Source organism: Ahaetulla prasina, chromosome 6 (assembly GCF_028640845.1).
Source record: "Ahaetulla prasina isolate Xishuangbanna chromosome 6, ASM2864084v1, whole genome shotgun sequence".
NCBI classification, from domain to species: Eukaryota; Metazoa; Chordata; class Lepidosauria; order Squamata; family Colubridae; genus Ahaetulla; species Ahaetulla prasina.
The window spans coordinates 114,609,775-114,635,063 of NC_080544.1; the positions used below are offsets into that span (position 1 = coordinate 114,609,775).

Sequence of the window (25,289 nt, forward strand, 5' to 3'; positions counted from 1 at the left end):
AAGGAGAATAGTTGTAGATGAGGGTTGAAATGAGGGGTCCTTGATGCTCTCTGTGCTTGATGGTTTTCTTGCAGATGTTACATTATCCAAACTAAGGAACACCATCAGGGCTAGAAGGGAGGGGGGAGGAGAAGGAAAATTGTGGGGTCCTTGGTGGTCTCTGAGCTTGGTTGTTTTTTTGGAGACATTTCATTACCCAATTAGGTAACATCATCAGTGCTAGAAGGAGTGAGGAAGGAGGAGAGGGAAAATTGTGGGGTCCTTGGTGGTCTATGAGCTTGGTTGTTTTCCTGCAGATGTTTCATTACTCAAATTAGGCAACATCGTCTGTGCTGCAACCAACAATCAAGTTCAGAGAAGGGCCAAGGACCCCCTCAAAAGCCCGAATCTTTTTTAAAATAACCAGGAGCTTGGAGATGTGAGCCCAACTATCTAAATATGGGCCAGGATTCCACCGTTTCCACATGGCAGCCCAGGTCAGAAGAGATCTGGGAAGGTCCAAAGCAGCCCTTTCCCATGGTGGCTTCAAAGACTCCCAGTTTCTGCTGTGACGTGATCCTGAGAGCTGCACTTCTGGTTTTGGAGGTCAAAAAAGGTTGGGAAAGTCTAGGAGGCGTCATGGCACTTCTGGAATATAAGCCACCGAATTGGCACTGTTAAAGGAGGGAAGAAAAAATGGGGGGGGGGGAATTGGAGGCTGAGGAGAGAAGTACCGGCTAGCCGACAGTTCTGGGACAGCCAGACCAAAGCAGCACTGGAATGGGAGAAGTTCCTGGGAAACCTGAAACATACTAAGATGTTGGCTGTCCCTACCTTCCTGCCCCAGAAGGCAAGTGGGACAAGTTTGAAAGACTTTGGACGATGACTTGCCCAATCCAGTGAGCCCCCTCCCCCTGTGACCACTAGCAGAGGGCTGAGCCCCCTCCCCCTGTGACCACTAGCAGAGGGCTCTCCCTCCCAGCACACCTGTGACCATCACGCTCCGGATGCGGGCCTGGCTGAGCTCCTGCAGGACCGGCCGGGTCTCGCTCTTCAGGCGGTTCTCCATGACCAGCAGGCCCAGGAAGGTCAGGCCGGACTCCAGCTCCTCCCTGTGAGAAGGAGAGGCAGGGAAGGGGCAACATGGATTGTCCTCAGCTCACAGAATACAGAGTTGGAAGGGGCCTTGGAGGTCTGCTAGTCCAACCCGAGCCCGAGACTCTATACAATTTCAGACAAATGGTTGACCAATATCTCTTTTTTTATTGATTGGTCACACAAGGAATTTGCCTTGGTGCGTATGCTCTCAGTGTACATAACTTAGACTTAGTGAATAGTCTGACAGTGTTGATGGAATTATTTGTTTAGCAGAGTGATGGCCTTCGGGGAAAAACTGTTCTTGTGTCTAGTTGTTCTGGTGTGCAGTGCTCTATAGCGTCGTTTTGAGGGTAGGAGTTGAAACAGTTTATGTCCAGGATGTGAGGGATCTGTAAATATTTTCACGGCTCTCTTTTTGATTCGTGCAGTATACAGGTCCTCAGTGGAAGGCAGGTTGGTAGCCATTGTTTTTTCTGCAGTTCTAATGATCCTCTGAAGTCTGTGTCTGTCTTCTGGAGGCAAGTCGTCCCACTGATTAATTTTTCTAACTGTCATGAAATTTCTCCTTAGTTCTAGGATCTTGAATGGTCTTCTACCAGATACTATTTCTCCAGAATAGAATACAGAATAACAGAATTGAAGGGGACCTTGGGAGTCTTCTAGTCCAACCCCCTGCTCAAGCAGGAGACCCTCTACAATTCCAGACAAGTGGCTGTTCAGTCTCTTCTTAAAAACCTCCATTGATAGAGCACCCATAATTCTGGAAGCAAGTAGTTCCACTGGTTAATTGTTCTCATTGTCCTGCATGGGCTTGCCTGGAGCAGGGCTTACTTGGGGGCCTTTCTCTTTGAAGATATGGCAAGGAAATCCAGCTGAAAAGTTGCAAGGGTTGGGGCTTTTTAATGTAGAGGAACATAAGGAATAGATATGTGTGTACTCCAGAGATGGCCAGGTAGATGCATGGTGTGCTGGGATTGAGAGATTTTCAAACATTTCCTTCTCACCACCCACGCTGGAGGTTTCTAAGAAGAGACCGGACAACTATTTCTCCGGAATGGTGTAGGGTCTCCTGGACTAGAAGACCTCCAAGGTCCCTTTGAACTGTGTTCTGACAGTGAGAACAATCAACCCATGGAACAGAAGTCGCCTTCAAATGTTGTAGGAGCTTCATCACTGGAAGCTTTCAAGAAGAGACTGGACAGCCATCTGTCAGAAATGGTGTAGGGACTCCTACTTGGGCAGGGGGTTGGACTAGATGACTTACAAGGTCCCTTCCAACTGTTATTCTAATTCCACTTATAACCCTGTGGGGCTATGTTCTGCGTTCTACTGTTCCTCTCCAGTTGCCTTGGACACCAGCTTTTGGAAGAGCTAAAATCTGGAGAAGCGAGAATATGAGCGTGTGAGCTGGAAAGCTGAATCATGCCATGTTGGTCCTAAGTCCCCCTGCAAGAAGGTCAGAGTGGGCTGGAGCTGCCCCTCTGCATGCTTACCTCTCCAGGTCACTGAAGATCACTCCTTGGGGAAGCTCAAGCTTCTTGTGGGCCAGGCCGATGACTCGGAAGCCCTGAGCCGTGAAGTGCTTCAGCTCAGCTTGGAAGATGGTTGGAACTGGGAAAGGGAGAGAGGCTGCAGTCAGTGGTGAGAAGATGGTCACCCAACATGCTGTGACACACACACACACCCATGCTTTTGAATTTGTTCAGGCAACATTGGGGTGAGGCAGAAGGCACCAGAGCGGCTAGACAATCCTCAGCCATGGCTTTGGGGTCCTTCTCCCCACAGGCCCTTCCGTCTTCCACCCATGCCTGGACTATCTGCCCCTAGACCTTCCTAACTCTTCCTTCATCCCCACCAACCAGGCAGGAATCAGTGCCTGGTTGTTTGGCCAATCAATCTCGGATTTTCAGCCTTCACGGTATCTCAAACTGGGCCTGAACCTGGTCCAGCCCTCCTTTCTGGATTCTGGCCAACGGACCCAACTGGAACTGGAGGAAAGCCACCCCAGACAGAGAAGGCCTCTACCAGCCACCATGTGGTACAGTCATCAATTATGGAAAAGCCCCCAAACGAACAATGGACTCTGCACCTCGGTTGTGCATCAGAAAAACTCAGGAACACACCTGCCCTGAATAAGCCATTGAAGCAAGGAAGTTCACAGTGGGGTTGGTTGATTGATTAACAACTGAGTCCCCATCCCCATCTATAATTGGACCACTGTATTTGGCTGTATGAAGTATGTTATTTTATTTATGCCTTTATCTTTGTACAGTTTTATTTTTTTATTATTTTTATGAGGGTCACCTGGAGTTACCCTAAAGTAAGATGGGCAGCCAATACAAGAGATGGTTCCCAGCTGGGCTTCAATTTGGGGTGAAGGGGAACTGCTAAACCCTGGTAGCACAGTGGTTAGAATGCAGGGTTGCAGGCTGACTCTACCCATAGTCAGGAGTTCAATCCTGACTGGCTGAAGTTTGACTCAGCCTTCCATCCTTCTGAGGTTGGTAAAATGAGGACCTAGATTATTGGGGGCAAGAGGCTGACTTTGTAAACCACTTAGAGAGGGCTGTGAATCACTGTGTATGTAAGTCCAAGTGCTCTTCCTTCCTTCTTTCCTTCCTTCTTTCCTTCCTGACTGCCCACAGCCAGAAGTTCAATTCTGACCAGCTCAAGGTTGATTCGGCCTTCCATCCTTCCGAGGTCAGTAAAATCAGGACTCAGATTGTTGGGGGCAAGATGCTGAATGTGTAAACTGCTCAGGAGAGTTGTAAAGCATCCTATAAATCTAAGTGCTATTACTAAACCTCCCCAAGTCTGCAACCCCATCTGGTCATCTCCAGGACTCCACACGCGAACGTGGCCTGCAGGGATGTCAAGATGATTCCTGCATGTCTGCCAAGAGGAACCCCCCTGTTCCTTGTCTAGGCTGGGGCCGAACATTGAGGCGGGGGGGGGGGGTCCCTCTCTGACGTGAGGCTGCTGGTTCTTCATCCCTTACCGGTCATCTCTTCACAAAATCTGGCCACCGTCTCGGGGGCTCCCTTCATGTAGAGCTCAAAGCCGCTCTTCCCAAGTTCCTGCGTGATGACCAACATCCTCAGCAAGGAGGAGGAAAAGGGAAACTGATGCAGGACAAGGATCCCTTCCATGGGGGCCTGGGGAGGGGAGAGAAGCAGAGGCAGGAATCACCCCCAGGAACAGAAGAAGGGGCTCCACCTATCCTCCAAAGTGCCTGAAGGCAAGAGAAGAAACAACGGATGGAAACTAATCAAGGAGAGAAGCAACCTGGAACTAAGGAGGAATTTCCTAACAATGAGAACAATTAACCAGTGGAACTGCTTGCCACCAAAAGTTGTGGGTGCTCCATCACTGGAGGTTTTTAAGGAGAAACTGGACAGCCATTTTTATGGAATGTTATAGGGTGCCCTGCCTTAAGTAGAAACTGGACTAGAAAACCTCCCTGCTGACATTTGTATTCCATTACGTAAGTCAAGGCTTTTGCAAAAGACGTGCAATTGAAGGAGGTGTCTGAGGCTTGACCTTTAATAGTCCTCGTGAAGGGAGGAGTGTCTCCGGGTTTGCAAGAGCCTGTTACGGCAACTTTTTCATCATAAAAGTAGCATTGTATAAGCATCCAAACCTTCCGTTTCCTGGCCGGGCGTGCCTGACAGGGTGGCATCAGGGCAGGCTGAGGCTTAATTCCACAAGCTGCCCATCAGGGGAGCCAGGGGAGGATTATAAGCAGAACAAATGCTTGTTGGAGGCAAAGACAGGTGCCAACTGCCCTCAGGGCTGTGAGTTCATAAAGCTGTGCTGTAAACAGAATAACAAGGGACCTGGGAGGTCTTCTAGTCCAGCCCCCTGCACAGACTTCCACAGCTGTGGGTGATCTTCAGTTCTGGAGCTAAACTCAGGACCTGAGAGTGGAGATTTGGGTTACGTCCAATTCCAATTTGCATCTGGATCTGATCTGGAGGAAGGAAGAAGCTTGGCCGTCCCAGTGGATGAGCCTCCTGGAAGAGCCAAGGAGGGAACCTCTCTCTCCGTGGTGTCCATGCCTCCAACCCGGGTCTCCTCCCACAGATCCTGACTTGGTCTGGCGGGGGAGCCCGGTGCTGAACCCCAGTGGCTTCAGAAGGTGGCACAGGGGAACTTTGGACTGTGGGCACTGCCAGCTTCCTTGCTCATGGCCCCCAGAAGGCAATTTTGGTCACTAATACAGTTAGTCCTTGAATTACGTCCACAAAATTTCTGCTGCTATGCAAAGCAGTTGTTAAGTGATGTTTGCCCCATTTTGCCATAGTTGTTAAATGAATCAAGAAGCCATTAAGCGAATCCAGCTTCCCCCACTGGAAGATGGCAAAAAATGATCACCTGACCCTGGGACAATGCAACGGTCACAACTACATGCCGGTGTCCGCAACGATGCTGCAACAGTCATAAGTATGAAACCTGCTCAGAAGACCCTTTTTTCAGTGCTGTCGTAACTTCAGATGTTCATTAAACGAAGGGTTGTAAGTCAAGGGCTACTGTACTGTCTCCCACCCAGCCTTCAGCAGGAGGAGAATGCATGAACTGTGGGCGCAAGGAGGAGGGCACCCAACTTTAATCTAGATAAGACGGAACTATTATGGGCTGGGAGATCCGATGGGGGAGAAGCTTCATCTAAAAATGTGGAGGTCTTTGCTCCTTCCAAAGCCAAAATCCTGGCTCATTGTGGCATTGTGGCCAGCCTACCTCCCAATTCCATTCAACCGTTATCCTGACTTTTAAAGCTGTAAAGCTCTAAATCCAGATTACTTGAACAGAGACCCTCCCCCGGCCCCTCACCAGCGAGTTGGCAGCAGTAGGAAGCAGCGGGAGGTGCTCCTGACACTGCTGGCTTAAATAAATAGAAAGATTAAATAATAATGCCATAATTGCTCAAATACTCAGACCTCCTTCTGCCTTTTTGTCGCCTGCTTGCATGTGGGCAGAAAATCAGTTCCAAATGCAAATCCATTCTGACGGGTTTGTTGCGAGCTTACTTCCTCCCCACCCCCACCCCACAACAAGCTTTCCTGGTCAGAGAATTCCCACCCCTGATTTTCCACCAGTCAATCAATCAATCAATCAGAACAGAACTGGAATGGAATGGACCTTGGAGGTCTTCTAGTCCATCCCCCTGCTCCAGCAGGAGACCCTCTACCTTTTTCATTTGCCTGCCCCACTTTCTAGGGGGACAAAGGAGGGCCTGAGAACCGGCTTACTTGGGAAGCAGCAGGGCCCGGCTTTACAAGGAGGCAGGACTCGGGGAGGCTGCCTCTGCTCTCGTCCGGCCGATGCTCTTCCATTTCCTGGTGTGAGGAAAAACAAGCAGAAGTATTAGAAGGTATCCTGGAGGCTGCAGGGTTGTGAACCAGAAGTGTGAAAAACAAGCAGAAGTATTAGAAGATATCCTGGAGGCTCTGGTTGTGAACCAGAAGTGCGAATTCAGCCTGCAGGAAACCTGGTTCTGCTTTCTGAAAGAATCCAGTTGGGGGGTTTTAGGACTTGGGGGCTGCCGTTGTGTTAGGAGTTGGGGTGTTTGCAACGGTGATTTTGGGTTTGCACCTCTCCTCAAATCGTCCCAAAGATGCTTTTCCAAAAGGCAACTGGACTTTCCTGGGTTTTTTTTTCTTGGAAGGCATTTTGCTTTTTGTCCAAGAAGCTTTTTTGGTTCTTCAGAGAGGGAGAGGGAGAGGGGGAGGGGGAGGGGAGGGGGAGGGGAGAAGAAGAAAAGAAAAAGAGAGAGAGAAAGGGAGGGAGGAAGTCTGGAGAAGCTTCTTAGATGAAAAGCAAAACGTTTTCAAAGAAAGACCAACTGCCTTTTGGAAACGCATCCTTGGGTCAGCCATGACCTGGATGATGGATGATCTCTTATTCTTTTTTTATTTTTTTTATTTTGCCATATCAGTATATATAGGCATTAACTTGAAATGAAATAGCTATATAATATATAAGTATATATATAAGCATAAGTATGTAATAACTATATTTATTGAATATATTGAAAGGAAACAATAGGACAGGAACGGTAGGCACTTTTGTGTTCTTATGCACGCCCCTTACAGACCTCTTAGGAATGGGGTGAGGTCAATAGTAGCCAGTTTTTGGTTAAAGCTTTGGGGATTTTGAGAAGAGACCACAGAGTCAGGTAGTGTGTTCCAAGTGTTAATGACTCTGTTACAGAAGTCATATTTTCTGCAATCAAGTTTGAAGGGGTTAACATTAAGTTTAAAGCTATTGTTTGCTCTTGTATTGTTGTGATTGAAGCTGAAGTAGTTTTCAACAGGAAGGACATTGCAATAGATGATTCTATGGGTTAAACTCAGGTCATGTCGAAGGCGGCAGAGTTCTAAATTTTCTAAACCCAGGATTTCAAGTCTGGTGGCATAAGGTATTTTGTTCTATTCGGAGAAGTGGAGAATTCTTCTTGTAAAATATTTCTGGACTCTATGAATCTCCATAGAGAGGCTGGAGGAATGGTCTCCCAGCTGCCCCCTAACCAAAGACTGGGGTGAGTGCATAAGGAGGGTGGACGGAAGCCCAGGAATCTCATCTAAAGGATCCCTTGTAGTTAAGAAAGAAAGTCCTTAAAGAAATAAAGGAAAACATGTCACCTAAAGGTTCCCCTCGCACATAAGTGCTAGCCATTCCCGACTCTAGGGGGCGGTGCTCATCTCCGTTTCAAAGCCGAAGAGCCAGCGCTGTCCGAAGACGTCTCCGTGGTCATGTGGCCGGCATGACTCAACGCCAAAGGCGCATGGAACGCTATTCCTTTCCCACTAAAGGTGGTCCCTATTTTTTCTACTTACATTTTTATGTGCTTTCGAAACTGCTAGGTTGGCAGAAGCTGGGACAAGTCACGGGAGCTCACCCCCTTACACGGCAGCACTAGGGATTCGAACCGCTGAGCTGCCGACCTTTCGATCTACAAGCTCAACATCCTAGCCTCTGAGCCACCGAGTCCCATGTCACCTAAACCAGGCAAAAAAAGTTGAGCAAATGGGAGCCCCCTCCCCAAATCCACCAATAGCTACCAGGCTTGTCAATCAACAAAACCAGGACTCTGGGGGAACAAAATGAAGCCCCCCCCTCACTTCTGTGAATTGTCTTTGGATCCAGACTTGGTGGTTTCTGTCCCTTTGGCTAGTTAAGAAGGAGATGAACAAGTGTGGATGAGGGATGTGTGTGTGTGTGTGTGTGTGTGTGTGAGAGAGAGAGAGAGAGAGAGAGAAGATGTATATTTTAACCAGTAAAATTTTGCTATTATTTGAGATTCACGGGGCCTTTGTGTCTTCCAAAGAACCGGTTGTGCCTCAAATGTGATTGAAAGTGGGTTGAAGTGTGGCTGTTTTCCAGGGCTGCCTGTGTGTGTGTGTGTGTATGTGAGAGAGAGAAGGGGGGGGGGGCAAACCAGAAGCAGAACACTGGCAGGAAAAATGTGAGCCAGTATGAGGTGGGGGTCGGGGCTGGGGCTGGGGGGAGACAGGGTTGCGTACGTACAGGATTGTGTACTTGTGCAGTTTGCTCACAGCATGGAAGGTACACAGCTTGCTCCCCCCTCAAGACAGGACCTAAGTTTCTTAGCACTGATGGAAAAGCTCTAATTTGCATCCAACTCACCCCATTCCTAAGAGGTCTGTAAGGGGCGTGCATAAGAGCACCAGCGTGCCTACCGTTCCTGTCCTATTATTCCTTTCGTTATATCCAATTAATATAGTTATTACATACTCAAACTTATATACATGCTTATATATTGTATAGTTATTACATGCTTATGCTTATATATACCGTGTGACAAAATAAATAAATAAATAAAATAAAATCAGGAATTTTTTCCCCTCAGTTGCTCATTTCCAGGCTGAAGTATCTGAAATCTTCAGGTCTCGGGGTCTTGTCTTCAGAACAAGTTGTAGGCCATGTCTGAAGAGCTCTGCCTTCCAGCTGCACTTCTTCTACTGAAGCAGGCCAATCCCTAACCAGTCACCCTGGCTGAGCCCCTTATGGGGTCAGGCCAGGCTGGGGGTCCAGCCCTGCCAGGTTTGGGATGACCAAAAAGCCACACACACACCCCGACCTTGATAGGAGCAGCCTCCTCTGCAGAAGGCAACTTCCTCTCCTCTTTAGCCAGCCGAGGCTTTGATCATCTCCCACACACTCTCCTTTGGGCCCCCAAGGCAGTTTTGGCAGGGGGCTCTTTCTCATTTGCGGGGAGGGGCTCTGAGATGTACTGTCTCATCCCAGACCTGCCTCTTTCTTGCAGCCAATTTCCTCTTCCGTATCTCAGCAGAATAACAGAGTTGGAAAGGACCTTGGAGGTCTTCTAGTCCAACCCACTACACAAGCAGGAGACCTGCTTAGAGCATTTCAGACATGAAACTCTGTACTGTTCCAGGCATTCTTCTGAGTGTCCCCCAGCCCCACCCAAGCTCTCTTCCTCAGCAAACTCTTTCTTCAGCGTGACCTCTTGAGAAACAGGACAGTCAATCGCCTGTAATCCCAGGGTGTGCAGTTACTTCACATGTTAATGTAAGTGGAAAAGTCGTTGCAATTAAGTGTGACAAAATTAAACAAACAGCCCCAGAAAGGAACCAAGAGAGACCGGACCAACCCTTCGTTCAAACTAGCACATTGCAAGCAAACAGAAGCCCATCCTGGAGGTAAACCGAGCTCCAAGCACATGAAATTAGCCCCAAAGGGCAGCCTTCCTGCTGAATTTCCTTAACCTTGGCTATGTGATGCAGCAGGCCGGGAGTCTACTGTGCCAACCTTGTGCCAGCCACAAACACAGCAAGCAAAACCTCCACCAGTTTCTCATGTCAGAGGTGTCTGGAAACCCTCCAAACAACCCAGAGCAATTTCTGTTGTGTTTGAAATTCAGTTTGAATTGAAGAGCTTTCTGGAGAAAGCCAGAAGGTGGAGGACCATGTTGGTTCACAGAAGGTTCACAAGAGCTTACAGATCCAGAGAAACCCTCAGGTACCTCATCCAAGAGCTTTGCCATCCTGGCAGCCACCCATCAATTCTCTATCTCTGCCACCTGCTAGAATAGAAGGGTTTGTAGTTTGTACCAACAGAAGAGAATATTTGTAGCTAACAGTTAAACGTGGGGTCTGGGTGCTCTCTGAGCTTGTTGGGTTTTCTTTCTGACATTTCATGGCCCAACTAGGTAACATCATCAGTGCTAGAAATGGCAAAAGAGGGGGAGGAAGAGGAGGAGGAGGAGGAGCTCTCTAAACACTGTGGTTTTCTTCCAGATGTTTCATGACCCAACTAGGTAACATTATCAGTGCTAGAAGGGAGAAGGAGGAGCTCTCTGAGGTTGGTAGTTTCCTTGTGGATGTGTATTACCGAACTAGGTAGCATCCTCAGAGCCATGGGTCTGCCCCCCAGCTGCCCTTCCCTGGAGCAAAGAACTGAGTTGAAGCTCCAGAGCCTCCCGTTCCTACCCTCAGGGCTTAGCTGAAGTGCAGGGCCTGCCCTTGGCTATCAACTGATGGGTCAAACGGATGCCCCCAAGGAATTTGTCCAGCCAAGAAAACCTTCTGAAGACTTAAGGTTTCACTTTTTCCCTTCCTGGGGAACCTCTTCCCATCCCATCCCATCACCCCTCCCCATTCTGCAGGGAGCCTAGAGCCCAGCATGCAATCTTCTGCTAAAAGGAAAGACTGGCTGCCTTGCCATCCTCTCTGTGCCATCCCGAAACTTGCCAGTGGGTGACACCAGCAGGAATGTCCCTGGAAGTGCTCACTGCAGCTGGTGGGGCGGAAGGGAGGACATTGGAGGAGGAGGGCAGTTTCTTCCCCTGCCCACAAGAGGTGGGAGAACGTCCATTGAGGCTCACCCAGTTTGTGCCCTCGAACATCTTCAGGTCCAGTGGGTCTCCCTGGATCTTCCCATCCAGCAGCAAAAGGGAATGGCACGCGGCCATGGCTCTGCAGAGTGGCCCCCAGGGCAACGGAGCCCCTGAGAAGCTGTGCACGCTCTGGAAACTGAGGGGAAGGTGGGGGTCACTTGGGTTCAAGGCAGGAGGAGGGCAGTTTCCCAGCTGACTCGCTGGGCAGACGTGAGTCCTGCCACCCACCCCCAGGCAGCTAGCAGGAGAATGCCGGGCTTCATTGCCTGGCAGGACCAAATTCCCAGACTCCCTGGGATCTCCAACAATCTTCCCCTTTCTTGCCTTCTTTAATCTCGGGTCAGATATTTCTCACCTCTGGTTTTGGCAAGGAAGAGCGCCCCAGAGGTCCAGCCCGTCTTCGGTCAGAGTGCCTGTCTGGGTGAAAGAAAGCACCAGGATTATGCCCCACAAGGGGGGGCTGCAGGCACAGCTGCCCCTCTATTCGGTGTTTTTTAAAAAATATTTTTTAAAATTTCCTTGGAAGATAAAATATTAAAAAGTACAAGAGGGGGAAAAAAAAAGACAAAGACAAAAATTACAAACCAGAAGAAAAAAATTATAAAGAAAAATGTGCAGATGTATAAAGCCAACATTAAACATACGTCGTCCCTGGTTGAACATTGACAAATATTTCTATTTGTGAATGGAAACAAAGGAGGAGACGGGAGAGGTGGGCAGGTAGGAAGAAAGAGAATTCTGCAGAGTGTAAGTGAAAGGACGATGACAGAATAACAGAGCTGGAAAGGACCTTGGAGGTCATCTAGCCCAACCCCAAGCAGGAGACCCTAGACTGTTTCAGACAAGTGGCTAGTCTCTTCTTGAAGACCTCCACTGATGAAGTACCCACAACTTCTGGAGACAAGCTGTTCCACTGATTAATTGATCTGGGATTACAGAATAACAGAGTTGGAAGGGGCCTTGGAGGTCTTCTAGTCCAGCCCCCTGATCAAGCAGGAGACCCTATAGCATTCCAGACAAGGGGCTGTCCAGTCTCTTCTTAAAAATCTCCATTGATGGAGAACCCACAACTTCTGGGGCAATTTCCGTTCCCCTCATTGACTGATCTTGAGTCCCTGAGGACTTTCATCGGACCAAGAACAGCCCCCCAGAATCCAGCCCAGCCTCCCCAGGGGAGCTTCTCACACACTCATGCCCTGCACCCACACCCACACACACACACACACACACACACACACAGAGCTGTACCTTATCAAAGCAGACCAGGTTGATCTGGCTGCAGATGTTGATCCTCTGGGGACTGATGCAGAAGATTTTCTTCCTGGTCAGCCTCCGCTGGGCGTAGACGATGCTGGTGGTCAAGGCTGCTGGGATGACTGGGGGCACCGGGACAGTCAGCAGCAGGAGCGCCATGGCCACCGTGTCCGACGCTGGTTGCTGGGAAAGGACATGACCCGGGTGGGGGTGGGCAGAGCGAGCCCAGGAGCCCGTCCAGGGGGGCCCAGTTCCCCCACCCCCAGGAAGGCAGCCCTGATGGGGGGAGTGGATGATTGGCAGTGCCAAAGTGGGCGGGGCTCTCTTTCCATTCAGAGCCAGCCCAGAGGTGGAGGATTTGGTGTATCGTTTGCTGTCATTGGAAGCAAGAAAGGCTGCAGGGAAGAGGCCATTACAGGTAGTCCTCGACTTATGGCCATGATTGAGCTCAACAATTCTGTCGCTACGCAAGACAGCGGTTTAGCGAGTTTTTCTCCTTTTTGCGTCCTTTCCGGCCATTGCAGCTATTAAGTTAGCAAGATGGTTGTTAAGTGAATCTGGCTTCCCAATTGAGTCTGCTTAACAGAAGGTCACAAAAGGGGATCCCGGGACTGCAACCATCATAAATGTGAACCAATTTTGATCACGTGATCATGGAGATGCTGCAACTGTGGTAGGTGTGAAAAACAGCCATAAGTCATTTGTAACTTTGAATGGTCACTAAGTGAATGGTTATAAGTCGAGCACTACCTGTAATTCTGGCTGAACTGGGAGAAGAGTTGGGGCTGGGAAGACTGTCCGAGCAGAGGTGCCTCCATTCTCCACGCTGCTGCTTGAGCTGTGCCTCTCTTGGTGTGCCGGGACAGGCTGCAGCAGAGCCCAGCCGGAGGGAGGGAGGAGGGAGGGAGGGAGGGCCATGGCAGCCTCGGGTCTCCTGCTTGCCGGTGAAGTTTTGCGTTTTGGGGGGGGGGAGGCTGCTTCTGGGACCCACCTTCAGGATCACATACAAGCAGATGGTATAGATCATCCCCAGGATGCCAATCCCAGCCAGGCCCACGATGAACTGGAAGGCTTGTTGGTAGAGCCGGAAGTTCAGGGGCTTCGGGTAAAGGATGGACCTCACCAGGTCTCCCTTGGCGGTGTTGAAGCCTTCAGGGAAAGAGGCAGCCACCAAGGCGGAGGAACAGAAGAGCAGAGTTGGAAGGGACCTTGGAGGTCTTCTAGTCCAACCCCCACCCCACCCACACACACACTCAAGCTGGAGCTCCTATACTATTTCAGATAATCTCTTTTTAAAACCTCTAGTGATGAAGCATTCACAACTTCCGGAGGCAAGATGTTCCACTGATTAACTGTTCTAACCGTCAGAAAGTTTCTCCCTATTTCTAAGTTGCTTCTCTCCTTGATTAGTTTCCATCTGTTGCTTCTTGTCCTGCTTTCAGATGCTTGACTAAAACATATTTATTTATTTATTTATTTATTATTCATATTTGTATACCGCCCTATCTCCCGAAGGACTCAGGGCGGTTCACAGGCACATAAAACATTTATATACAAATTAAGATAATCATTAAAAACTTATTCTAATGCCAAATTATTAAAAAATATAAATATAAATATTAAAACCAATTTAAAACCCCTATAAATTTAAAATCTAAGCCAGTCCTGCACAGATGAATAAATGTGTCTTGAGCTCGCGACGGAAGGTTCGGAGGTCCGGAAGTTGACGGAGTCCTGGGGGGAGTTCGTTCCAGAGGGTGGGAGCCCCCACAGAGAAGGCCCTTCCCCTTGGTGTCGCCAGACGACACTGTCTCGCTGACGGCACCCTGAGGAGTCCCTCTCTGTGAGAGCGCACGGGTCGGTGAGAGGTGTTCGGTAGCAGTAGGCGGTCCCATAGATAACCCGGCCCTATGCCATGGAGCGCTTTGAAGGTGGTTACCAAAACCTTGAAGCGCACCCGGAAGGCTACAGGTAGCCAGTGCAGTCTGCGCAGGATTGGTGTCATACCATATGAACGATGGTTGCAGGAACCATCCCAAAAAAAATCCAAAAAAAATCCCTCTGGAGAAGAAACAAAAAGGGCTATGTAGCAAACTTCAAAAACCGCTACAGAAATATTTGCAACCAAATAAAAACAGAATGTAACATTTACCACACCAAGCAAGAAGAAGACCTTCTACGCACTAATTCCAATTGTGCTTTTTATAATTTTGTAAACAATAAACTTAAAGAAACAAGATCCATTCCACCGCTAAAAGAATCAAACGGCAAAGAATGTACTGATGAAACAGTTAAAGCAAACCTCTAACACATTCTTCGGCTCAGTCTTTGTAAACAGCGATGGCTCATATCTGACATTCCTCAATCGTACAAAAAAATGTTAGCAACGACTTAACACATATAGACTTCACAGAAGATAATGTTGAAAAAGCTCTTCGCAACCTGAAACCATCATTATCTATTGGACCTGATGGACTATGTGCATACTTTTTTAAAAAAAAATTCAATTAATATAGCAGAACCCCTAAGCATAATCTTTAATAAAGCCTTCACGACTAGTTCCCTTCCCAAACTCTGGTCTCTAGCCACAGTCATCCCTATCTTCAAAAAAAGGAGATCCCAGCCTAATTGAAAATTACAGACCTATCTCTCTATGTTGTGTCTCATGCAAAGTAATGGAATCTATCATAAACCAATCCATTACACTCCACCTTGAAACAAACAACCTTCTCTCTTAATAAACAATTTAGTTTCAGAAAAAAATTGTCTTGTAACTTACAACTTCTCCACTGCAAAAACATATGGACTACTAACCTTGATCAAGGAAAAGCAATAGATGCAATTTACATAGACTTCTGCAAAGCTTTTGACTCAGTAGTACATGATAAACTTCTCCTCAAACTAAAATCCTACGGCATTTCAGGACCTCTTCACAATTGGATAAATGCCTTCCTGTCAAACAGACAACAAGTGGTCAAAATTGGTAATGCTTTATCAAATCCTGTTCCTGTCAAAAGTGGTGTTCCCCAAGGTAGTGTTCTTGGACCAACGCTCTTCATACTATACATAAATGATCTCTGTGACCTTATCTCAAGTTATTGTGTTCTCTTTGCTGATGATGTCAAACTATTCAATACCACTAACAATACTTCTATCCTCCAAAAAGACCTTGACTTTGTATCCGATTGGTCTAAAACTTGGCAACTCCAAATCTCAACCAGCAAATGCTCAGTCTTACATATTGAAAAAAAGAACCCTATCAACAAGTACAAGCTTGATGGTCATTACCTTACTGACGACCCCCACCCTGTCAAAGATCTTGGAGTTTTCATATCAAATGACCTAAATACCAAAGGCCACTGCAACTACATAGCAATAAAGGCTCTAAGAGTTGTAAACCTAATCTTACGCAGCTTCTTTTCCAAAAACTCTACACTACTAACCAGAGCATACAAAACATTTGCCAGACCTATTCTTGAATACAGCTCATCTGTCTGGAACCCATACCAGATCTCTGACATAAATACAATTGAACGCGTCCAGAAATATTTTACTAGAAGAGTTCTTCGCTCCTCCGAAAACAACAAAATACCTTATGCCACCAGACTTGAAATCCTGGGATTAGAAAATTTAGAACTCCGCCGACTTCGACATGACCTGTGTTTAACACACAGAATCAACTATTGCAATATCCTTCCTGTAAAAGACTACTTCAGCTTCAATCGCAATAATACAAGCGCAAACAATAGATTCAAACTTAATGTCAACCGCTTCAAACTTGATTGCAGAAAATATGACTTCTGTAACAGAGTCGTTAATGCTTGGAACTCATTACCAGACTCTATAGTCTCTACTCATAATCCCAAAATCTTCAACCAAAAACTGTCCACTATTGACTTCACCCCATTCCTTAGAGGACAATAAGGGGCATGCATAAGAGCACAAATGTGCCTACCATTCCTGTCCTATTCGTTATAACAAATTAACATGGTTGTTGCATACTTTTGCTTATATATATATATTTTTCTTTTATAAGTGTTCTCCACTCTTCTAAAAACAACAAAATACCTTATCCCACCAGACTTGAAATCCTAGGCTTAGAAAACTTAGAACTCCATCGCCTTTGACAAGACCTAAGTTTAACTCATAGAATCATCTATTGTAATGTCCTTCCTGTTAAAGACGACTTCAGCTTCAATTGCAATAATACAAGAGCAACCAATAGATTCAAACTTTAATCTAGATTGCAAAAAATATGACTTCTGTAACAGAGTTATCAGTGCTTGGAACACACTACCTGACTCTGTGGTCTCTTCCCATAATCCCAAAAGCTTTAACCAAAAACTGTCTACTATTGACCTCACCCCATTCCTAAGAGGTCTGTAAGGGGCGTGCATAAGAGCACAAACGTGCCTACCGTTCCTGTCCTATTGTTTGCTTGTTTCTTTCTTTTCTTTTTTTCTTCTTATATATATATGCTTATAATATCTCATATATATGTTTATATACTATATAATCTTTTTATGTGATGCTTATATATAATGTTGAGACAAAATAAATAAATAAAATAAATAAATAAATTTGGTAGGTCTACTCCCACAAAGAGAAGGACTAGAGGAGACATGATAGCAGTGATCCAATAATTGAGGGGCTGCCACAAAGAAGAGGGGGTCCACCTATTCTCCAAAGCACCAAGAGGGCAGGACAAGAAACAATGGATGGGAACTAATCAAGGAGAAAAGCAACCTGGAATTAAGGAGAAACTTCCCGACAGTGAGGACAGTGGAACCAAAGTTTCCTTCAGAAGTTGTGGGAGCTCCAACACTGGAAGTTTTAAAGAAGAAATTGGACAGCCTCTTTCTAACAGATGTCTGGGGTTTTTTGGAGCTGGGGTGAATTACCAAAGTCTGAAAATGATTGTCCAACAAGTTGGAGGGATTGGGGTCCAGACTGGATGGTTAAAAAAATCAGGTGCCCCAAATCCAACTTGCTCCTTAACTGAAAAGTGTTAGAGTTCTGAATTTTTGGGGAGTGGACCATCAAGAAATTATGAGTAAAATTCAAGATTTAACCTCCAGGGCCAGCCAAATCTGTAATCAGGAATGTTGTGAATGTAAAAGCAAAAGGCCATAAATCTCTTCGTACTGCTTCTAAAGTCCAGGAATCTGTCACTCCACTTCACTATGGCAATTTTATAACCTGTAAACCTGTAACTCCCAGAATTCCTGTGCACAGCTGGCTCAAGAATTCTGGGAAATGAAGTCCACAGGTCATAAGGTTGCCATAACTGCCCACAATTGCTCTATTTACACTCTCAAGGTTGAGCACTGAGCATCCTCTCCAACTGGTGGTGGATGGCTCCTTCTCCCCATCCCACACATGCACACAGATGCTACCAGGGACCCTCACCACCTGTGCCGTCTCCAAGGAGAGCAAAGCAACTGGTTCTGGACTCACCTGTTTGCAGAACAACCGCCCGGACCGGCCCTGGGCCTGCCCGCCTGGTCTGGATCACCTCCGTGCCACAGAAGAGGACGTGTCGCCGATAATCGCCCATCCCGTACACCTTCCAGGGCAGGGTGTTGTCAGAGTGAGGCAGGGGGGTCTTGGAGACCGGAACGCTCTCACCTAAAGGCCAAGGAAAAGCCACACAGTTCAGGACCCCTCCTCAATATGGAGCCAACGGGGTATGACAACGTACCAGCAGTTGTCCCAAGGAACCTACAAGCCAAAGTCAGATCCAGGCAAAGAAAAGATGGGGAATGGGGTTGAGGAGGCAGGAGAGAAGCTCCTTCCTTCACGCCAGTGCAGGAGACATGAAACAAGGCTCCTTGCTCTGCCTGCCAGACCCACAGGTTGGGGGGGAAGGGCTCCTTGGCTCTGCCCGTGTCTGCAGGTGGGCTTCCGAGCAAACAGGAAGCTAAGAAGGCCAGAAATGGCCTTCAAGGGAAGGTATCCTCAGGCAGAAGCACCTTGCAAAGCGGAGAGGCAGCCAGAGTGGGGAACACTCGCCCGGTGGGATAGATGCAGCTGCGCAGTGCCCCCTTGGGCAAGTCCTCCCCATCCCGAGACCTCCGGCATTTCATCCCCACTGCCCCCACAGCGTGTGCATATACCCCAACACACAAAGCCCACCCCCCCAGTGTCCGTCCTACAAGACTCCGTGTCTATGGAGGGTCTCAGTCATCCAGGCCACAGTGGTCCCAAAGGTACTTCAGGCAACTGGGCTTCCTTTGTTTATTCTTTGAAGACGTTTTGCTTCCCATCCAAGAAGCCTCTTCAGTTCTGAATTAGTTCTAGAACCAAGGAACCTTCTTGGATGAGAAGCAAAATGTTTTCAAGAATTAAGAAAGCCCAGCTGCCTTTTGAAAAAGCACCTGGGGGGGGGTGTCCTGCCAGGCCCACCAGACCCACAGGTTGGGAGGGGAGCAGAACCGCCCCTAGATACACGCCCAGCCGGCTTGTACCTGTGAGCATCCCCTCATTGACCACGCAGCTTCCTTCCAGCAGGATGGCGTCACAGGGCAGGGAGAAGCGCTGGCCTTCCAGGAGAAGGAGGTCCCCGGGTACTAAGTGACGGGACTCCATGGTGGAACTCCCTGGCAAGGATGAGAAAGTGGGGGGAGGGATGCACCCCTGGACCGAAAGCATCGGACCCCTCATTTCAGGGCCCTTTGGCACCCAGGGGAGGCCGGGAGAGGTTGGTTGTTCCAGGAAGGGCCGTAGTTTGGGAAGGAAAAGGGTGGGAGATCTTTCTTGAAGTCCCCTCTTGGTCATCCAGGAGGAGGCGCTCTGCCTCCATGACATGCTGTTGGTGTGACAGGCAGTCATTATAAAGGGCTGAGCAGGGATATCTGGGGTCACTAAACCCACCTTCGCCTTTCGTCCAGACAGTGACTTGCACCTGGTTGTGCGCCTTCACCAGATTGTGCAGCTTGATGGATTGCTGGGATGGGGGAAGGGAGAAAGTCGGGAGAAGGTTAAAGGACATCTCTGGCTCTGGTTGCCTCTTTCTTCCCTGCCCCCCCCCCAGCCCCCAGGGGAAGAGAGGGCTAAATCCAGGTCTTGGAGGGCATCAGATTTGCCAAATTTTATTAATCTCTGCCCCCCACCCACCCCCACAAGGCACCCCCACAAGGAGCCAGACTCTCCCTCTCATCATCAGCCAAGCTGTGGGTGGGGGGGGGAGACATTGGCCTCTCAGGGGCTCCCTGACAGGGGTCTCCCTCAACTCCATGATGCAACTCTCTGAAGCCAGAGGATGCAGGGACAGATTGTGGGTCTCTTAGCTACCCACAGAAGAAACAGCGTCCTGCCCCCCAAAGAAAATTGGGGGGAAGTGAGCTAAGGCAAGAATGTAAAAAGCCTCCACACGCACACAAAAACAGCCCCAGGAAGACGATGCTGCTAGGCCCTTGTGGGAAAGCAGAAAGAGGGAGACCGCCTCCCCACACTGACCCCCAAGGGGAGAAGTCTGCAGGACCCCAAAATGGGCTCATCACTCCAAAGGCAGCATTGCAGCCTGGGAAGTGCTGAGTCCCCCAAGCAAGGGCAGAGTTCCCTGAGCAGGTCACTCCATCTCTGAACAAAGCCAGAGGAAAGAGACTCATTGGCCCAGAGAAGCTGACCAGCCTCTCTCTCTCCTCTGCCTCCCTCACAAGGTTGTTGTGCGAGGGAGGGGGATGTTGCAAGGATGTTGCCTTGAGGGTCAGGAGGAGGTGAAGGCATTGATCAAACAGGCTGGGGGCAGCCACTGGGTGGGGGGCCTCTTCCATCCAACAGCCAGGGCAGAGGAGAGCTCACCTGCCGGAGGTCGTAGATGGTGAGGGCGATGGAGATGACGGAGAGGATGACGATGGCCGAGGAATACTCGACGTAGCCTTGGGTGTACCAGAGGATCAGGGTGAAGGATTGGAAGACGTAGAAGGGGTTCAGGATCTGGCGGCAGAGGACACGGGCGGGATGCCAGGGCAGCCGTGGGGCACCCTCAAAGCACCCACAGGCGCTCCGCCTTGGAGCAACTGCCCTTTGGGAGAGCAGCAGGAGCAGCCGTGACGTTGGCAGGGCAAGCTGGCCTCCTCAAGTCACCCACGGCCTTCCCAGGGCACCTGAGGCCTTGCAACCCTGCTTTGACCTGCACCCGGAGCAGCAGCAAACCAGCCCTGCGCCAACCTCCGGTTGCCAGCAAATGTTCAGCCCTCTGCCAGATATCTGAGGTGCCCATGTCGGCCTCCTTGCCAGGGCTCAGCTGCCAGGAAGCCCCTCCCTGATGCCCAGCACCCACAGCTGAACTGCCTCTGCTCTGAGGGACCCGGAGCTGCCCCTGGGCATCACGAGCAGCGTCCTCTCTCTCTGGCTCCCGCCAGGCTTTGGGAGAAGATGATCTGCTGTTCCTTGCCTCCCCGGAGAGAAACGTCCTGGCCCCTGAAGGAGAAACCCCTTGGATTCCCCGACTCTGCTCTTCACCTTCTTTGCTTTTGCCTGAGACCTCCCTGAATAAAGAGGTCAGGCTTTGGCCCCCAGACCCACAAGGCTCCTCACTATGGTCCCCCAAAGATTGGGCAGAAACAGGCAAACACCAGCCGGCTACCTCTTTGAAGAGCAGCTTCCAGACGGGGCGGATTTCGATCTCGATGGCGTTGGGGCCACAGATGGAGCTCCTGGAAGGTGGGAGGGAAGCTCAGTCCATGCTGCAGCAGCCGGGGGCGGGGAGGCAGAGGGACCCCTCCCAGCCAGCCCAGATTGGGAGAAGAAGGTGTCAGGGTTCGGAGGGAGGAACAACCCCTTCCCCAAGGTCCAAACCCAGATCAGGGTGAGAGCGTTTCCTCTGGACAGACAAGCTCTTTTGAAACACTCTGCACTTGAAAAAAGGAAGGAAGGAAGGAAGGAAGGAAGGAAGGAAGGAAGGAAGGAAGGAAGGAAGGAAGGAAGGAAGGAAGGAAGGAAGGAAGGAAGGTAATAATAATAACAGAGTTGGAAGGGACCTTGGAGGTCTTCTAGCCCAACCCCCTGCCCAGGCAGGAAACCCTATACCATTTCAGACAAATGGTTATACAACATTTTCTTTAAAAAAAAAGGAAGGAAGGAAGGAAGGAAGGAAGGAAGGAAGGAAGGAAGGAAGGAAGGAAGGAAGGAAGGAAGGAAGGAAGGAAATGCATGTCCATCCAGGCTTAATTCTATATGTCTACTTGCATGTGTGATGCTTGGCCAGACTCAAGTTTGCGAAAATATTTAAATGCAACATTTACATCTAACCATGTACAACATTCAGGGGAACGTTCAGTGGCGTGCATAAGAGCACAAGAGTGCCTACCGTTCCTGTCCTATTGTTTCCTTTCATTATATCCAATTAATATAGTTAATTCATGCTCATGCTTATATATATACTTATATATTGTATAGTTATTTCGTGCTTATGCTTATATATACTGTGTGACAAAATAAATAAATAAAAATAAATAAACATTTCTAACACTAGAGTTGTTTTAAATCACAAAGATGTGTGAAGATCACTTTCTGGCTGATGGGGATCCTGCAGCCTTAATCAGATCCCTGTTTAAAGCAGAAGCAGTGAAGGGGGGGAAGGGGGGTGCTGATTGTGGGGGAGGGGGACACACCTGAGCGCCTTTTCCCTCCGCTCCAGCCCTTCTCCAAATTGGTGATGTATTTGGTAGCAGGTGTTGCTGTCCTGGAGTGCCCTAGAAAAGGAGCCACAGCGGAACATGAGGGCCCGGGGCACGAGGGGCCCTCCGGCTGCTCCACCTCCTCCTCCTCTCAAGAAGCAGAAAACTCACCCAACTCGGGCAAAGTGTTTCTCAGAAAAATCCCAGAGATAGCGTATTTTTTGTACCTGGATATATCTCCCCTACAAGACATCACAAAAACATTAGGAGGGGAGGGGTCCCGGCCAGCCAGGCCTGGGGGCAGAAGGCCGTCCATGTCCTTCAGGGACACACAGAGGGTTCAGGATGCCTGGGGGGGTCAAGGGGGCATGGAGAACAGACCCCCGTCACCCTCCCCAGGCTGAGCTCCTGCTGCCTTTTCCTCTGCCCTGCAGGGCACCAAGAAATGCCAGGGTGTCCAAGGGTGACTGGCGGTGTGCTCCCCCCAAGGCAATGTGGGGCAGGCCATCACCCTGACCCTGCCTGGGTCCTTGGCCGGCAGCACCTGGAGGTCTTAAACCGGGAAGGGAATGCAGGCAAAGTCTGCAAATGTTTCACAGGTGGAGGTGGCTCCCTTGCGCCTTGCTCTGGCCTCAGGCTGTGCCACATGGAACTTGCTCAGCAGGAGGGAGAGCAAAACAAGTTTGGAGGCTCTTGGTAGCGTTCCTCCCCCACACCAGAACCAGCAGCCCCTCCCCACTTGCTCCCAGGTCACCCCTCGACCCCGGCTCACTTTCACATCAGGCCTCTTGATGGCTTTCCATAGGACTGAATGCTTTTCTTGGCTGAAGCTCTGGTCCGACTTTTTGGTGCCCAAGAGAGCCTGGAAGTCAAGGCCGATCACCTGCTTCCGAGTGTACCGCTTACTCTCATCCTGGGAAGGGAAAAAGAGGAAAGGAAGGAGACGCTGGCTGACTCTGGAGGTCCAGGCAGGGACATTTCTGTCAGTTGGAGCAGGGCTGGTTTAATCTCTCCAGCAGGAGGTGGAGATCCAGAGCCTCTGGCTTCCTTATTAAACCTATTTGTCACCCTCTCACCACAGGTGACTCTGGGCAACTTACAACATTAAAATTATGCCAATGCCTTTTCCTATGGAAGCAAAGCGAAAGGGGAAAAGGGAAAGGAGGAGGAGGAGGAGGAAGGGCTCCAGTACCCAGCATTAGATAAAAATAAGGAAGAAACCACCAATCTTGAATGCTGCAGGGGATTCAATTTCCCCCCAGCCCAATCCTTGGATTTCTATAACTCAAATACAGTATGATCTTGTGGCCAAATAAACCAAATAGTTGTGAATTGTAGAAGTCATGGCTTTCCTCCAAAAAAGGAGAAGCCCTCCAGAAGCCTAAGCAAGGCTTGCTCAGAAGAAGAAGCAACTCTCAGCTATGACTTCCACAGATGGACACGAAGAGAATCTGGTTGCTTCTAAAGAAAGGAGGGAGGCACCTACCGTGGTCCTGAGCAGCACCACGTCGGCCTCTTCCAAGCTGCAGGGCTGGCAGTTGGCCCGGACGTCCCACTCGGGTTTCCAGTGGAAGAGAAGCAGGAGGCCCCCGCAGGACAGGATGTAGCCAGCCAGGCACAGGGCCCTCCGGAAGCCCCTGGTCTTGTAGCCCAAGATCTCCTGGAAAGAAAGACTTTGCCGTGAAGGGGGCCCTTCCCACTCAGTCAGCGTCAAGGCTCGGTCCTACCGTAGTAAAAACTCATCTTGTGGCTGTTCTCAAGACAGTCCACCTGCAGGAGGAGAGATGGCAGAACTTGGGGGTGGAGTGAAAGGGGGGAATCAGCCTAGAATCTCTACGTAGCCACAAGCAAATGAAGGCCAACCTCCCTTGAATTCCATTGACTCTTATCTATCTCTGACCAGTGCTGACCATTTGTTGAGAAGATTCCTGTGCAAGGCTTTTCACAATAGTGAAGTGATGTCCCGGTGTCTGGAAGCCGTACGGGTCTGGATGGGGAGAAACAGGCTTCGGCTCAACCCCTCCAAGACCGAGTGGCTGTGGATGCCGGCTTCCCGGTACAGTCAGCTTACTCCATTGCTGACTGTTGGGGGCGAGTTGTTGGCCCCCCCAGAAAGGGTTCGCAATCTTGGGTTCCTCCTGGATGCACGGCTGTCTCTAGACAATCACTTGACAGCCGTTGCGAGGGGGGCTTTTTATCAGGTTCGCCTGATTCGCCAGTTGCGTCCCTTTCTAGACCGGGTTTCCCTTTGCACAGTCACCCATACCCTCGTTACATCCCGCCTGGACTACTGCAATGCTCTCTACATGGGGCTCCCCTTGAAGAGCACCCGGAAGCTCCAACTGATCCAGAATGCGGCCGCGTGGGTGATAGAGGGAGCACCTCGTGGCTTCCATGTGACACCTCTCCTGCGCGGCCTGCACTGGCTTCCGTTGGTCTTTCGGGTGCAATTCAAGGTGCTGGTTGTCATCTTTAAAGCGCTCCATGGCTTAGGACCGGGCTACTTGCGGAACCGCCTACTGCCACCAACAGCCTCCCATCGACCTGTGCGCTCTCACAGGGAGGGCCTCCTCGGGATACCATCAGTTAGACAATGTCGACTGGCGGTCCCCAGGGGGAAGGCCTTCTCTGTGGGGGCTCCTGTCCTCTGGAATGAGTTGCCTCCGGGGCTTCGCCAACTCCCCGACCTCCGGACTTTCCGCCGCGAACTGAAGACTCTTTTATTCCATCGAGCAGGGCTAGCCTAAAAATGCTGTTTTAATGGGGTTTTAGATTGCTACTGTTTAGTTTTTAGATAATTCGGCCATAAGTTATATTAATTTTATCTTGTTTTAACTTGTTGAATATTATGTTTTTAAATTGGCTGTTAACCGCCCTGAGTCCTTCGGGAGAAGGGCGGGATATAAATATGATTAATAAATAAATAAAATAAAATAAATAAAATAGTTCAGTTTAATTGGGCCTCCACGTGTGGACCTGGCTGTTCGTACTTGGCGCAACTATCTATATATTCAACAAGTAGATTTCCCAGAGGCATAAAAGGTATCCGTCTTGCATACTATGTGGATTTTGGATTTGCTTCTGAAACAGGAAGCTTTCAAGACATTCTGCAAAAAAGTGAAGAATTTCCATGTGGAATTCACAGACCGTTTAAAATCAGCCATTTGTACAAGACAAGACAGCACCAAACCTAACTAGGGTTAAGATTAATCCAGCTTTGCATGTTGTACAAATACTGCTGAAGGTATTTGTTCCTCTGGCTTCCTCTGCTGAGGTGGCCACGGACCCGAGAACGTGACTCCGACTCTATGATTTTGTTATTCTATTAGATGCATCCTAATTTTCCTAATTTTGTCATCTTCAGGTGCAAGATTGTTGGACGTGTTGTCCTCAGAAACCAAATTCTTTCCTTTGTGGTGCAAAAAAGATCACCTGGTGTCCTACTTTCCATCTCT

General features: G+C 49.1%; 1 protein-coding gene across 1 annotated transcript in view; it reads right to left on the minus strand.

The window, feature by feature from the left end:
• Window positions 1-25,289, minus strand: part of LOC131201442 (probable cation-transporting ATPase 13A4) — a 93,299-nt gene that overhangs the window by 13,584 nt on the left and 54,426 nt on the right. The window contains exons 29-45 of the mRNA XM_058189347.1: window positions 23,321-23,494; window positions 22,607-22,747; window positions 22,006-22,076; window positions 21,829-21,909; window positions 20,802-20,871; window positions 20,015-20,149; window positions 19,085-19,157; window positions 18,679-18,810; window positions 17,669-17,839; window positions 13,203-13,360; window positions 12,206-12,394; window positions 11,313-11,374; window positions 10,946-11,093; window positions 6,327-6,413; window positions 4,076-4,232; window positions 2,571-2,688; window positions 967-1,091 (exon numbers count right to left, since the gene is read on the minus strand). Coding sequence (XP_058045330.1) covers window positions 967-1,091; window positions 2,571-2,688; window positions 4,076-4,232; window positions 6,327-6,413; window positions 10,946-11,093; window positions 11,313-11,374; window positions 12,206-12,394; window positions 13,203-13,360; window positions 17,669-17,839; window positions 18,679-18,810; window positions 19,085-19,157; window positions 20,015-20,149; window positions 20,802-20,871; window positions 21,829-21,909; window positions 22,006-22,076; window positions 22,607-22,747; window positions 23,321-23,494 — 2,092 coding nt within the window. The remainder of the gene's footprint in view (window positions 1-966; window positions 1,092-2,570; window positions 2,689-4,075; window positions 4,233-6,326; window positions 6,414-10,945; window positions 11,094-11,312; window positions 11,375-12,205; window positions 12,395-13,202; window positions 13,361-17,668; window positions 17,840-18,678; window positions 18,811-19,084; window positions 19,158-20,014; window positions 20,150-20,801; window positions 20,872-21,828; window positions 21,910-22,005; window positions 22,077-22,606; window positions 22,748-23,320; window positions 23,495-25,289) is intronic.